At 39.0% G+C, this 15,335-nt stretch overlaps 1 protein-coding gene across 4 annotated transcripts; it reads left to right on the forward strand.

The window, feature by feature from the left end:
* Positions 1-957: 957 nt before the first annotated feature.
* On the forward strand, positions 958-7,164 carry KRT12 (keratin 12, type I). Of its 4 annotated transcripts, XM_014536112.1 has the most exons (10): positions 958-1,057; positions 1,258-1,750; positions 2,411-2,493; positions 3,302-3,364; positions 3,485-3,641; positions 4,531-4,692; positions 4,781-4,906; positions 5,045-5,265; positions 6,178-6,248; positions 6,726-7,164. In XM_014536112.1, exons 1-10 carry the CDS (start codon positions 1,023-1,025, stop codon positions 6,821-6,823), a joined length of 1,509 nt encoding a protein of 502 aa, XP_014391598.1. In that variant the 5' UTR covers positions 958-1,022; the 3' UTR covers positions 6,824-7,164. The 4 variants fall into 4 exon arrangements, with proteins under 4 accessions (XP_014391598.1, XP_014391600.1, XP_014391599.1 ...); XM_014536114.1 differs by lacking the exon at positions 3,302-3,364 and having other exon boundaries at positions 959-1,057; XM_014536113.1 differs by lacking the exon at positions 958-1,057 and having other exon boundaries at positions 1,176-1,750.
* Positions 7,165-15,335: the final 8,171 nt, after the last annotated feature.

Genomic DNA, 15,335 nt, shown 5'->3' on the forward strand with positions numbered 1-15,335 from the left:
TCATCTTATGTAATCACTTTGCCAACAAGACCAAGATTGCTTCTGTTTTATGCATTCCCACCTTCCTACATTTTTACAGCTGTCAACGAAATTACTTCCACTTCTAAAAACTCCAGAATAGAGTTATGATTATTTAACTTAGCCCTCCCTCCACTCCCCCACCAAAATAAACACTGAAGAATAAATATTTCTTTGCAACTTCTGAAGTTGCTCCCCATTTATAATTGAATTCAGAATAAATCTTGGCCAAAGCATACCAGAAAATTAGAGCAAAGTCATTTTCAAATGAAATTAATTTTAAATGACACTTTCGAGCATATTAAGGATTAAGTTCTTTCAAGTGAAATAACTCCAGGAGTGCGTGGATAAAGTTTAGCCAAACACTACACTATGACTCAGGATAAAAAATTAATTAGACATAGTCCCTAACTGAGAAACTTACAGACCAGGATATTACATAATACGTATAGAAACATAAAGGTATAATGTGTAAACACAATGTATAGATAGCGAGCAAAATTATTTAAATTTACATATATACTTTAGAGTTAGAAAGTATACATTTCAACACAAAATTGGTTCCAAGTTCAAAAACTGAAGTTAATCGTTCTCCCATATTGTGTGATCAAATCACTGAGGCACACTTTGAACTTGGTACGCTCCTTCTGACTCTGTACGCAAGTGATAGCCCATTTTTATTGTATACAGACAATTTGGAGAAGAAAAATTCGTTATGACAACCATCTCTACTCCACCCAGATTTCCTTTTCTGTATATCAAATATGTAATGGGCACAATTATTCAATTATGTCTATACCAATGAATTTTCAATGTGCATTAATCATTTAGATGTTGAGTTGGTCAAAAAAGGGGGGAACCCTATATTTTTGAATGGAGAGAGTGAACTTTTCAACTGCAACACCCATTTCATGATCTATAAAAGGGTAGCCTTTGTGCCTGGCTGCCACTGCTTCCTCTCGGGTTCTGGCCACCTTCCCCAGGCTGTGGCTCTCTCCAGCACCATGTCACTCTTAGTGCAGTACTCTGAGCTGCGTAGGCAGCTGTCTTCCCGGGGGACCCTATATTTTTGAATGGAGAGAGTGAACTTTTCAACTGCAACACCCATTTCATGATCTATAAAAGGGTAGCCTTTGTGCCTGGCTGCCACTGCTTCCTCTCGGGTTCTGGCCACCTTCCCCAGGCTGTGGCTCTCTCCAGCACCATGTCACTCTTAGTGCAGTACTCTGAGCTGCGTAGGCAGCTGTCTTCCCAGAGTGGGACACTGGGCAGAGCCAGGGGCATGTCTGCCTCCAGTGTTGGAAGTGGCTATGGGGGAAGCGGCCTTGGCTTTGGAGGCGGCTATGGGGGAGGTTTTTCTGCTGCGTCCATGTTTGGTTCTAGTTCAGGCTTTGGTGGTGGCTCTGGAAGTTCCTGCGCAGGAGTGCTGGGCACTGCTTATGGAGGAGGCCTGGGGATTGGATTTGGAGGAAGCCCAGGAGGGGGCTCTCTATGTATTCTCTCTGGCAATGATGGAGGCCTTCTTTCTGGATCAGAAAAGGAAACCATGCAAAATCTTAATGACAGATTGGCTTCCTACCTAGATAAGGTTCGAGCTCTAGAAGAGGCTAATACTGAGCTAGAAAACAAAATTCATGTGTGGTATGAAACACGAGGATCTGGGACTGAAGATCCTGGGTCACAGAATGATTACAGTAAATATTATCCACTGATTGAAGACCTCAGGAATAAGGTAACAATATGGTTTTTGGAGGGGCTTTGGGAATTATGTTGGTTTGTTGTTGTTGTTGTTGTTTGTGTTTTATTTTTTTCTAGGTTTGTTCGGTTTTTTTTGTGGTTTTTTTTTTTTTTTTGCTATTACAGTGTTTTAACAGTGATAATTTTTTCAATTCCACTATACTTGAAGAAATTTCTCATACTGAAATATTTAGTTTCATTTTACCATTTACCATAAAGGGACTCTATTTCCACTTTCTGTAGGAAATGTATGTTCCTTAACTTTTAAAATATTCCATCAATATATATTCTTTTAAAAATTTAATTGCTCAGTGGTTGAGCATCGGCCTATGAACCAGGAGGTCACGGTTTGATTCCCGGTCAGGGCACATGTCTGGGTTGTGGGCTCAGTCCTGAGTGTGGGGCACGCAGGAGGCAGCTGATCAATGATTCTCTTGATGTTTCTTTCTCTCTCTTCCTCTTCCTCTCTGAAATCAATACACACACACACACACACACACACACACACACACACACAGAGTATATATATATAATTTAATTGCCTTAAACTCTTAATAGCATTTTAACATCACCTAAAAATTATCTGTCAAAAACATATTTGTATAATACTGGTACTTTAGGGTGTTATTCAGTGTGTCCTCCCCTGTTTTGCCAGATCATCTCTGCCAGCACTGGAAATGCCCAGCTCATCTTACAGACCGACAATGCAAGATTGGCTGCCGACGACTTTAGAATGAAGTGAGTTGAATAAAAGATAGATTAATGGAAACTGACATGTCCCACCATTTCTTCCTATCCCCTATTTTCCTGCCTTCACTGATGGCAAATATTTCAAACTTTCTGCAGTTCACCTGCCCCATACAGTCAGTGTTCTGGTAAATTTACACTGGGCATTCTAGAAAGTAACTAGATTCAAATACAACTCGCACATTACATGTCCTGAAGTATAAGTTGCTTAAACGTAGGGCTATGGATTAATTTCATGTCCCTACACGAGTAATGTGCTCTTGACTCATGATGTGACACAATAATTCCACCGATATCCTAAAGCTCCACCTTCCATGTATCAAAATGAATTAATAATGTTTTTGCCCAGGAGTTAAATGAAATGATCTTTTTCCTGATGACACATACACCTAAAATATTAACCATGCCCTCATTTTTATATTCTCTCCTTCCCCCTACTCCACCCTCTGGACATAAAGAAGAAATACTAATGTCCATTTTGCTCCACAAAATTTTCACACAGAATGTTGCGGTGGTGATGATCCTGAACATGTAAAATCCTGGTAAAAGCTACTAAAGAAGTATCAATGTTTTAAATTAAATCATGAGTAAAAGTTAAGCAAAAAAAAAAAAAAGACTAGTTATTATTTTATTTTCAACTGCTTTTAGGATTCTGTCTGAAACTCCTTGAGAGGTGCTGCTACTGTTCATAGCCAGGGCAGCCGGCCAAGGGGGAAATTGTTCCCTGGGATGCAGTGCTAATGGGGTTCATTGCTGAGAGAAAAGCATCACCTCATAATTTTTCAATTCTCTCCAACTGAGCATTAAACTATCATAAAAAGGGGACGGAACAGTTATTAAAGCGAAAACAGCATCATACATTGCAATGCTGCCATTTTAAAATAGTCGCACAGATTTATGCACAAAATAGCTCTGAAGAATGCAGGCACCTTATTCACAGGGGTGTGTTGATTCCCTAAACTGTTCTGCACTTGGTTTTCAGGTATGAGAATGAGCTTGCCCTGCGCCAGAGCGTGGAGGCCGACATCAACGGCCTGCGCCGGGTGCTGGATGAGCTGACCCTGGCCAAGGCCGACCTGGAGATGCAGATCGAGAGCCTAGTGGAAGAGCTGGCCTACCTGCGGAAGAACCACGAGGAGGTCAGCCACAAAGGGCTGCTTTAGTTTCAAATTTACAAATCTGGAATTAGATCAGATATGGAGAATACATATTTCCCTGTTAAAATGGCCATTTTAATTTCTTGTGTGTGTGCGCGCTCGCGTGTGTGTGTGTGTGTGTGTGTGTGTGTGTGTGTGTTATGTACCAGCTGCTGGTGGTAGTATTGATAGTAGTTCCTGTTAAAGTTTATCCAATAAAAGGCACTTTCTGATTTGGTCATTTTCATCATTATGTAAGGACAGTAAGAATTTTAATTATCCTGATCTAGTGATAGAATTTGTTTTTTTACAGTTAAAAAACAAATTCTATCAATAATACATAACGTTATATATGTCAAGAAAGCGGCATTACCCTGTGTGATACACACAGAGAACTCTGATATGCCACAATGCCTATCAGCACCTGGTAGGTAGCATGGGCCTTAGTCATGACTCTAGCAATAGGCTTCTAAGGAGGTTTCTACTGGAAATCAATGACTGTGATAGAAACGGTGTGGAAGCCGAGGTACCATCTGCTGCCCTCAGTTTGGCAGCTGTAGCTGAAACCCCAAATGTACTGTTTCCAGCAGGCCTTCCCTTCTTAGTAAGGCCCTGGTCCCCAAGAAGCAGGGCCAACTCATTCATTAGGGATGGCAGGCACAGCACCTGGAGCCCATGGTAATTTTAGGGGCCCAGGAAAATGTCTTCAGTTCTTTTAAAATCAAAAGAGAAATATTAGTTTTGGGGTTAAAAATGTTTTAATATATTGTATTAATATGTGTGACTTATACTAACTCAGTCATAAAATACAATGTGTAATACTTGTTATAGAAGACGAGGCCCACAAAATCATAACAGCCCCCTGCACTCCTCTCTCACTTGCTGCCCCCAGGAGCTCCAAAGCTTCCAGTCTGACGGCCCCGCCCAGGTCAGTGTAGAAATGAATGCTGCCCCAGGAGTGGACCTCACCAGGCTCCTCAACAACATGAGGGCACAGTATGAAGCGATCGCTGAGCAGCACCGTAAGGACGCGGAAGCCTGGTTCATTGAAAAGGTACCACTAACGAAAACAAAAGGCCTTGTTTGAGACATTAGCAGAAAAGCACTCACTCGTGTCCTCTGGCTCCTCTTTTCTGTGGCAGAGCGGGGAGCTCGAGAAGGAGATCAGCACCAACACTGAGCAGCTTCAGTCCAGCAAGAGCGAGATCACCGACTTGAGACGCGCCTTTCAAAACCTGGAGATGGAGCTCCAGTCCCACCTCGCCATGGTAGGGCCCGCGCAGAGACGCAGCATCGTTTCGACTTCCAAAGAAAATGTTGCATCCAACTTATGTTAGGCCTTTGGCTGCCTTCCTTATTCAGCCCCCTCCATTGTTATGTCTGTGCCATTTCTCTCCCACATGCAGAAGACATCTCTGGAGGACTCCTTGGCCCGAACCGAGGGGGACTACTGCGGCCAGCTGTCCCAGGTGCAACAGCTCATCCGCAGCCTGGAGGAGCAACTGCTCCAGGTGCGCAGGGACACAGAGTGCCAGAACGCCAACCACCAGCGACTGCTGAACGTCAAGGCCAGCCTGGAGCTGGAGATCGAGACCTACCGAGACCTGCTGGATGGCGAAGCCCAAGGGTGAATAGATAACTGAGGGTGAAATAACCTCAGTGGCTGACCAACCCCCCAATGGAGTTGGGGGGGGGGGCAGTGGAAGAAAGGGTTTTTTAGTTGACAAAAAATAACAAATCTAGTAAAAACAAGTCTTGGGTTTATTAAGCACTCTACACTTTGCAAAGTGTTGTCACCCATTGTCTTACTTGATAATAATTCATAAAATGCTGGGATGAACAATGGCACCAGAGACAGAGGCATACTGCAAAGGAGCACTAGAAAATCACCCACTTGAGTTCTAATACCAGTCTCTGGGTACTAAGAATGATACTTAAAATAATAGCCATCTGAACCACCTCAGACCTACTGTAGCAACCTTTCTAAAAGTAATAGGAGCTTGGTCCACTGGGAAGAACTCAGGGCTATAAATCAGAAAATCCAACTCTGAGACCAGATCCTCCATTAATGGCCACTTTGCTTCACCGTGAGATCCAGATTTTGGCAGGGTTTGAAAAGGTGCACTGTACAGACTGATTACTCTCAGGGTGAGTCATTCAATCACTCTTTTATTTTTTTCAGTTATAATACTAGGACATTGCTTTTTTTTGCCAATTGAGGTCTTTAATTTAAATTTTATTTTTCAGTTATTGGTTATATTCAATATTATTTTGTATTGGTTTCAGGTGTGTAGCATAGTAGTTAGACAATCATACTTTACAAAGCATTTCCCCTAATATTTCCAGTACCCACCTGGCACCGTACATGGTTATTATAATATTATCATTCAATTATTCTTGATCAAGAAATTTGGAACCCCTTCCTTATTTGTCTATAGTTTTAGGTACATTTCCAATTTTTAGTCCAAATAGTAAACTCCTGATTTCTCCTCATTCCAGAAAGCATGATGTGATATCATTTCCCTCATTTTCTCTACAGTGATGGTGTGGATGAAACTTCATCTGTGACTGACTCCAAATCTCAAGCACAGTCCACTGATTCTGCTAAAGGTATGCAGATTCCCTAAGAATCACTTAGAATAAGTCACAGTCATATTTGTTACTGACTAAAACTATAAGATATCATTGAATACTGCAGCATTAATAATTTAAAATATATTTATATACTGAGCAAAGGAAAAACATTTATGCATCCCTGCAGAAAAATGAGTAGTCTGTAATGTATTAAAATGTCTTGTAAGCCCAGGAAGAAAAAAATTCTACTCTGCAAAGAAGTATTATGAGCACCATAACTATACTTAAATGCTTAAATATATTTTCATTTGTGCATAGGACAACACTGAACGCATTTCCTTTTCATTGAATAAAATACATTTTTTAGAATGTGAAAATCACTTTTGAAAGTTTAAATTTGATGGGTTTTATCAGTCAATACCTAATATAGAAGGTTAAGTTAAATAACAACCAATTTTAGGTGAATATTTGAAACACTAACTTTTGCCCCCTTTGTTCCCACTTTATCTTTAGACTCTCCCAAACCCCGAAAAATCAAAACAGTTATCCAGACCGTGGTGAACGAGGAGATGGTCTCATCTCAAGTTCAGGAATTTGAAGCACTAATATAAAATTTCACAAGATCTGCCCCATGATTGCTTCCTTAGGCACAAGAAATTTACAAAAAGAAATTATTCCTTTCAGAGTAAGATGCTATATTAGGTCAAGCTCTATTTTTGTTTCATTTTCTTTAGATTCCTATTCACGTTGAGTCCTTTCTGCCATGCCGAAACAATACTCAACTATGAGTCATTGTGGCCATGTTGGTGTTTATAACAAACCAAAATTGCCTTATAAATTTCTGGACCTGGAGTAGTCTTTTAATAGAGTTCTAGTGACCTGGAACATGTTCTTAATCATAGGGCTTTGATCAAGTAGTACTGTCTTAATAAAATTAATTTTAAAAGATTAATGGTAATAGTGTGAAATCTGTATCTTCTTGATTCCAGCAATAATGTCAAGGGCATAGAGGTCTGTGAAATATTAATAAGAAAAGTAGATAAACAGTGGGATAAACATGTCAAGGTTTGAGATTAAGTTAAGAGGTTCCTTTTTGAAGTCCTTTCCTTTGTACATTATCCCATCAAGTTCACAGCAAAATTCTATTGTCCACTCTCGGGCATTAACAGTTGTCCTGTTAATTTTCTAGAACCTTCTTTCATTCAATTAAGAAACACTTACTGACCCCTTACAGTGTGCCAGACTAGAGACTCTTCTAGGAGTGGCGATACAATGAGATAGGGCAAATAGAAGTTCAAAGGACACATGGAGGAGAAAGTGAACAATATGTCAGGGGACAACTAAATGTTTCATATAGAACTCAACCAGGCAGAGGAAGGAGAATGGGAACAGAGGAAACACATTGTTCACAATGCATTGCTGTGTGTGAACAAGCATTGCTGTAATGCCCTTTCTCCTATCTGATACCAGTGACACCAAGGCTGGGGCTTCTATTGGGCTGGGTCAGACACATAAGTCAATAACAGATGTCATATGCTGGGTTGGAGCAGAAGGCAGCCAAAGTCTAAGCCTGAGTAGATGGTGGTTCAATCTGGGTGGACAGATTCAAAACCGGAAAAAAAACAAGAGCAGGATTTAACGATTCAGAACCCGGGCTCTGAAGCCAGACTGGGTTCAAATTCTGGCTTTTGCTACATAGCAGCTAGTTAACAATCCCTGTGTGCCTCGCGTTCCTGATCTTTAAAGCGGGGTGGGAAAGATTAAATAAGATAACATACATAAAACACTAGGAACAGATCCTGGTGCCTAGCAAGTACTCAATATTTGCGTCCTGTTATTATTTGCTGTACAGAACCAAAATGGGATGGAGAACGCAGGGGAAGTGATGAGCGAGGAGTGTGAAAGGGAGAAGAAGGGAGAGGGGGGATCATGCAAGCCTGGAGGAATTCCAGTGCTGAGTGCAAAAGCCCATGGAAAGTTATCATGCCATTTTAAGATGACCTGCTTCAGCATGCAGCTTTCTGAAGTCACACTGGCTTTTAATATTTGCTAGTGTTTTGGGGTACTCCATTCATCTCGTTTGGTTACACATAGCAATTCAACTCTCTGTCTTGCCCTCGCCTTCCAGAATGTGTCCTAGGACAACCATACTTTTCAGACCCAAAGAGATTATTGAGGTCTTTTCCTGAACAAGGTCCATAGCCCACAAATAACAAGTAATGTCATTTTTCTAGTACTCGGAGTGGCTGCAAATAGTTTTACATAACATCTGTTTTCCTTACAACTACATCTGAATTCTGTGAGATTCAAAGGAAAAAGGGATTTTGCACAAGTATTAATCTGGTGGTTATTTCTTAGCTATTAACTTAGTTTCTCAACATTCCCTTCCATTGGAAGTATTTTCTTCACTGGGCTCCCAGAGACATCATCTCACTGGAAGCTTTTTCTCAGACTCTTCTTTGTGACCTCTGAATGTTGGCCCAATCCTCTTGTCTCCTCTCTCGACACTCTCTCCCTCGGTAACCTCATCTACTGTCATGGCTTTAAAGTAATGCTCAATGGATGAATGTTAGCTGGACATATTGTGATCATTTCGTATTATATAAAAATATAGAATCATTATGTTGTAATTAATACAATGTTGTATATCAATTATACCTCAATTAAAAATTAAAAAAAAGAAAGTGGCCCTAACCGGTTTGGCTCAGTGAATAGAACGTCGGCCTAATGTTGTATATCAATTATACCTCAATTAAAAATAAAAAAAGAAAGTGGCCCTAACCGGTTTGGCTCAGTGGATAGAACGTCAGCCTGTGGACTGAAGGGTCCCAGGTTCAATTCCAGTCAAGGGCATGTACGTTGGTTGCGGGCACATCCCCAGTAGGAGGTGTGCAAGAGGCAGCTGATCGATGTTTCTCTCTCACCGATGTTTCTAACTCTCTATCCCTCTCCCTTCCTCTCTGTAAAAAATCAATAAAATATTTTTTTTAAAAGGAAGTGACCATCTGTGCATTGATTAGTTCTTGTGGTAGCTTCCAAGATGGTTCCAATGATCCTCACCTCATGGTGCTCATGCCCCTGTGCATAGTCCCCTCCCACAATGAACAGAGTAGACTTATTGAACAAGTGACAATGTGTGACCTTCAACATTAGGTCACAAAAGCATTTCAGTTCTGGCTTGGTCATTAGATTGGTCACTCTGCGAGCAATCAGTTGCCCTTACGTTTATTCTATGGGGGAGGAGGACTATCTCAAAAAAAAGTCAGGGATTTCACAAAGTTCCCCATCCAAAATCACTGTCTTATTCTGATAATATCTCGGTGAAAATATTCTACAGTCTTCGGTTGGCAAAGGAGGCATCATATTTCTTATTACAGGTACTTTGCCCTACTCTCACTGCCAAGAAATATAATTAGCACAGCATCCTTTTCATGAGATTCCAGCCCTCATTCACAAGACCACAAGCCCTATTTCAATACAGACATGAAATATCCTTTTGGACTTAGTTATTAATGCATTGCATAAGTGAGAGGTCTGTCTTTAAAGAAAGAAATTCATAAAGAGAGAAAAAACTACAGGATCAGACAACAAAAGACAAACATTACTTAGGATTATTTTAAAATCTGAAACTTTACTAATATAAATGTTATGCATGTGTTGTGTACAGGCTAGGAAAAAAAGTCTGGAAAATACTGTTTATACTAACCTATTATAGTGGTTATCCTTTGGGGATTCGCAGTTTGAATACAAGGTGTGTGACCAAAAAAAATGTATACACACTTTAACAGCTGACAGCTCAATTTTGGAAATGAAATGTATTTTAATAAACACTGCATTTATAATTATTCAAAGTGTGTATACATTTTGGGGGAACACCCTGTATTTTGTATTTTCTATTGAACATTTTGTAAATGCTTAACAAACCACATGTATAACTTTGATAATTGGGGAGGGGATGAATTTTAGCTATCCAGAACAAATGAGTTTGCAAGTAGGTCACAATCTACAAACCAACCATCCATCGCCAAAGCAATCACTTTTTTGGGTTTTGCAAGAGTGCCACCTACTGGAATTTTAAGAAATAAACTTTTTAAAAACTGCCTCATTCACTGCTGGTGGTAATGTAAACTAACTAGTACAGTCACTATGGAAAACAGTATGGAGGTTCCTCAAAAAATTAAGAATAGAGTTATCATATGACCCAGCAACCCCTCTTCCAGATATCTACCTGAAAGTTTTGAAAACATTTATTTGCAGGGATATATGCACCCCTATGTTCACTGCAGCATTTTTCACCGTGACCAAGATGTGCCTGGGGTTGCAGACTAAATCCCCAGTAGGGGGCATGCAGGAGGCAGCTGATCAGTGATTCTCTCTCATCATTCATGTTTCTCTCTCTCTCTCTTTCACTCTGAAATCTATAAAAAATTTTAAAAAGCTATGGCTGCAAGCCTGGCTGCTGTGGCTCAGTGGTTGAGTGCTGACCTATGAACCAGCAGGTCATGGTTCGATTCCCAATCCAGGCACATGCCAGGGTTGCAGGCTCGATCCTCAGTGTGGGGTGTGCTGGAGGCGGCCAGTCAATGATTCTCTCTCATCTAAATCTCTCTCCCTCACCCTTCCTCTCTGAAATCAATAAAAATATTTTTTTTAAAAGCTAAGGCTGCAACATTTTTATTAAAGGATTTATGATGACCAGAATTCACAGTTGAAAAATAATCATCAAGAGAATAGATAAATTATGGTATATCCACACAACAGAATAATACAACATACTGATAAAAAAGGATGGAACTACTAACGCAAAAACACATGGATTAATTTCAAGACCATTATGCTGAACAATGGAAGTCAGACTCACAATAATATATACTGTATGATTCAATTTATATGAAATGCTGGGGGGGGATCTAATCTGTAGTGACAGAAAGCAGACTGGTGGAGAAGTAGGGATTAACTGGTTAACTGGGAAGAGTCACAGGAGAAACTTTAGAACTGATGAAAATGTTCTGTATCTTGATTATGGTAATGGTTACATGGGTATATCCATTTGTCAAAATTCTTCAAACTGTACACTTAAGACAGGTATATTTATTATATGTAAACCATACATCATAAAGTTAAATTTAAAAGGATAATAATAATAACTCAATAGTCTTTCTTCAAGGTGATGCTGCGTTGAAAGCACAAAAAGGCCAGGTAGGATAATCAACCGTGTGCTAGGATGGGCTTGCGCCTGCTCTTCAGTGATAACTGACAGATATTCAGGAATTTTTTCAATCTGGCTATCAAGCCATTGGTAGCTTGGCATTGGCCGTGATGGGAATATTTACACTATGGAACTTGGGCTCTACATACATATTTCCCCGGAGAACGGGTTCACACCAGCACACCACTGAGCACAGCAGTTAACACAGATACAGAGGCTGATTGCCTTGGTTTGGAATCCAGCTCTTCTGCTTTCTAGTGGTTTTATTTATCCCTCTGTTCTTCAGTTCAAACTAAATGGACTGTGAATTTTAGCTGCTGAGAAAAATCGTGGAAACAGCCCTTAGGTGCAGACCTTTGCATAAATCATACTAATAGAACAGTCCACAGAGAGTTAGTAAGATCTAATAGATAGAAACTAGATGGTATTTCAGGCTTTGCTCAGTGAGTCATCATTTTACTCATAACAAGTTACTCAACTTGAAATGATTCATCTTTTACAAAAGACAATAATATGTCTAATCACATTAGCTCCACATTTTAGGATCCTCATTAAAAACACCATAAACACAGGGCACTATGAACCTGTCTGGTCCAAATATGTTCATTAGAGTTATCAGCTTGGAGCCCACCTCCTACAGTTATACAGACATGCAGTTTCTGCTGAGAAAAGTATGTCCATTTTAAAAAATTTATTTGCAAATACCATGGGATTTTTTTTTAATCACTTAAGGCTGCAACTTCACATTTCCAGTGGATAGAACTGCAATTCAACTTTTTTTTTAACCAGCTGAAGTATAACTTTTTTAAACAGTCTGTTTGGGTGTATTTATGTACACATGTGGGGCATCACATATTCATTTATTTGTGCATTCATTCATTCAACAAATAATTATTTAGCACCAACTATATGTAAGCCTTTACATCGTCTATTGGAAATAACCTGTTTTTATGAACTAAAGATAAATACATGATAAAACTTCATACATTTTTCTTGCATTGGTGCAGATGAAATCAGGTAAGTCATGATCATTTTTAATTGGCAAAAATGTCATGGCTCCACCTACAGTATATGCTGAGTATTTAACAAAGGTGTGAGGAGGCTCCCTTTGGAAGATATGACACCTCCTCATTCATTTTTATGAGTTTTATAAGTTTTATAAAGGAGTAACCCATACTGTTAAACAGATATTTACTTACAGGGCATATGTTTAAATTATGATACCCTTAAATATTTAATTATATTTTATACTATATTTCTCATGATATAAAAGTACCTTCAAGGTACTTTAAGATGTTTTCACTGGACACATATTTTAAACAACTTTATGTGCTAATTCTGGATGGTAGAGTAATTTAAATGTTAAATTTCTCTAACTTATCTAAAAAGTAACTGAGTAGGCTAATAAATAATAAGATAAATTTTCATCATTGTTTTTTTAAAAAACAACAATACAATTCATGTCCAAACAAGAGATAATCCTGGAACAAAAACTGCAGAATTGGATCCAGGCCACTAGGAATTCATTCCTCGGTGGTGTTATAGATAAAGCAGAACAATAAAGCCTAGTTTCCCTGTCTCATTAATTGGAGGCTGGGGGTAAGGAAAAGCCCTCAGGGGATGATGTGAAGGTGGGAGAATTTGACTCAATCCCCACTGAGTCTTCAGTGGAAGATCTCCCTCCCCTATGTGACTCTGGGAGGTGTTCTTACAGCTTGTAGAGTTGGAAGGAAGGAGCAAGGAGAACTGAATGCTAACCAGTGGGAAGATGAGAATCGCTCTAGGGGAAGGTAGGTTTCAGCAGGGAGGAGAACCCAATGAACATTTTAGTCATTATCATCATCACTATCTGTCTAGACCAGTGATTCCCAAAGTGGGCGCTACCGCCCCCTGGTGGGCACTGTAGCGATCCAGGGGGGCGGTGATGGCCACAGGTGCATTTGTTTTAACTTTTTTTGTATTACCTTTCTATTCTGAGTTCAATAAATAGTTTCATAATTTCAAACTTCAATGTTTCTAATTTACACCTTTCTTTACTATATTTTACAAAAAAGGTAGAAACATTAATACATATATCTTTCTGTTTAATTGCTATTAAAATTTAAAAAAAATTAATTTCCAGGGGGCGCTGAGTAATATTTTTTCTGGAAAGGGGGCGGTAGGCCAAATAAGTTTGGGAACCACTGGTCTAGACCAAAACAGAACTTGTTCCCCCTTAGTTAACCAAGGTGTTCTATCTAAAATAGACTTTTCTCCAAATCAAACTTATATTTACTGGGTATTTCAGAAGCAACTGTGAGCATACATAGACATATGCAAATAAGTTTACCTTGAGGTATTAAGAGACCTGCCTATAAGAAAAAGTGCAGACAAGATGCTACAGAAGTTTGGAAGAGGGAGAATATATAGGGCTGGGGCTTGAGGACCAGGGCCACTCTTACTGCAGAAGAAGCATTTGAGTGGAGCCTTGATGAGTATATAAAATCTCAATGATAGTGTTAAAATGGCAGAAACAGGATCAAAGATTGCTCTCCCACAAGACTAAGTGACCATCTTCTGAGAATCCTATGTTCTTTGACCATGGTGGTTTGACCTTTATTTTTAGATGATGAGTTTGTGTGCCTGATTCCTCTTCAAAGGCAGGGCCATGTATAATTACTTGGTCATCAGAAATAAATTCCCAGACTTAACGCAGTGTCTAGCAGAATGTAAGCATGCTAAATACACCTTGGTCAAAGTGATGTTTAAAAACATCACATTCAGTTTACGCATTGTCAAGATGATTGAAAAATTCAGAGAAAAGGATTGACTGAAATCCAATGAAAATTATGAGTCGATCACATAATTTGGCACAGTTTAAAATACAAGCATATGTTGACTGAATTTTTCATTTTGGCTCTGATTATGCAGTCACATAGGTATGGCTCTAGTTTATAGTTAATCAAAAATCTAAAATCTGGAAATAATAACACAGTGTATTTTAATACTATATTACAGCAAGTGAGGATATAGGAAAACAGAACCAGTAATATTACAAAGTGCCCACTGATCAATCTTTAAGGAAAGTCCTACTCAGCAATAGTGTAACAGCAACATCTGACATTTGAATAACCCAGAAGAAAAATATGAATTGTCAGGGAAAGTTTGCTTACAGGGAAATACAATTCCAATGTGAATTATTAGATTTTGCAATAGTTCATGTTGTAATACAGAAATGTGACTTTAATTGAAGGAGGAAGATAATTATAGTTTAGAAGCCAACTAGTTAATCAACACCACGATCAGAAATGTCTAAGTGACAAGCCTTCGTCCCACACCCAGGATAAAAGGGTGAACCCAAAAAGTAAGTAAAACAAGTTTCCATTAAAATGTGTTCAAGACACCTGAGCTGTCTGAAACCAAGCCCTGAAACCAAGGGAGGAGGGGAATTTTATGTAACTAATAATTACTAAATTTAAATAAATAATTTATAAACATTTAATAGGAAAACAAGAAATTCTGGGCTATATTACATCTCTGGAAGTCATATTATGCTGAAAATTGATGCAATGGAATAAAACACAGTTAACATGCATTCCTCAAAAAATATATTCCTTGAACTAATAGTAAAGACAATGAAAAAGAAGCGAGGTCAATCCTACAGATTTATAAGCAATCCAAGTAATGGCAACGTAGATGATAAATGGAAGTAAATAACCATGTCATCTAAGGAACAAATGAATGAACTGGTGACCCCTTAGCTATGAAAACAAAAGATTTATGAGGGTAGAGTAACCCTCTTCAAATATCCAAAAACCTCTAAGTTCTATGTGGCAGAATGCAAGCTATATTCTGTGTGGCAGGTTTCAGTTCAATACCAACTTTTTAGTAATTAGAGCAGCTCAAAAACAGAAACACCCAGAAAGACAATGGGC

Source organism: Myotis brandtii, unplaced genomic scaffold, assembly GCF_000412655.1.
Source record: "Myotis brandtii unplaced genomic scaffold, ASM41265v1 scaffold157, whole genome shotgun sequence".
NCBI lineage: Eukaryota > Metazoa > Chordata > Mammalia > Chiroptera > Vespertilionidae > Myotis > Myotis brandtii.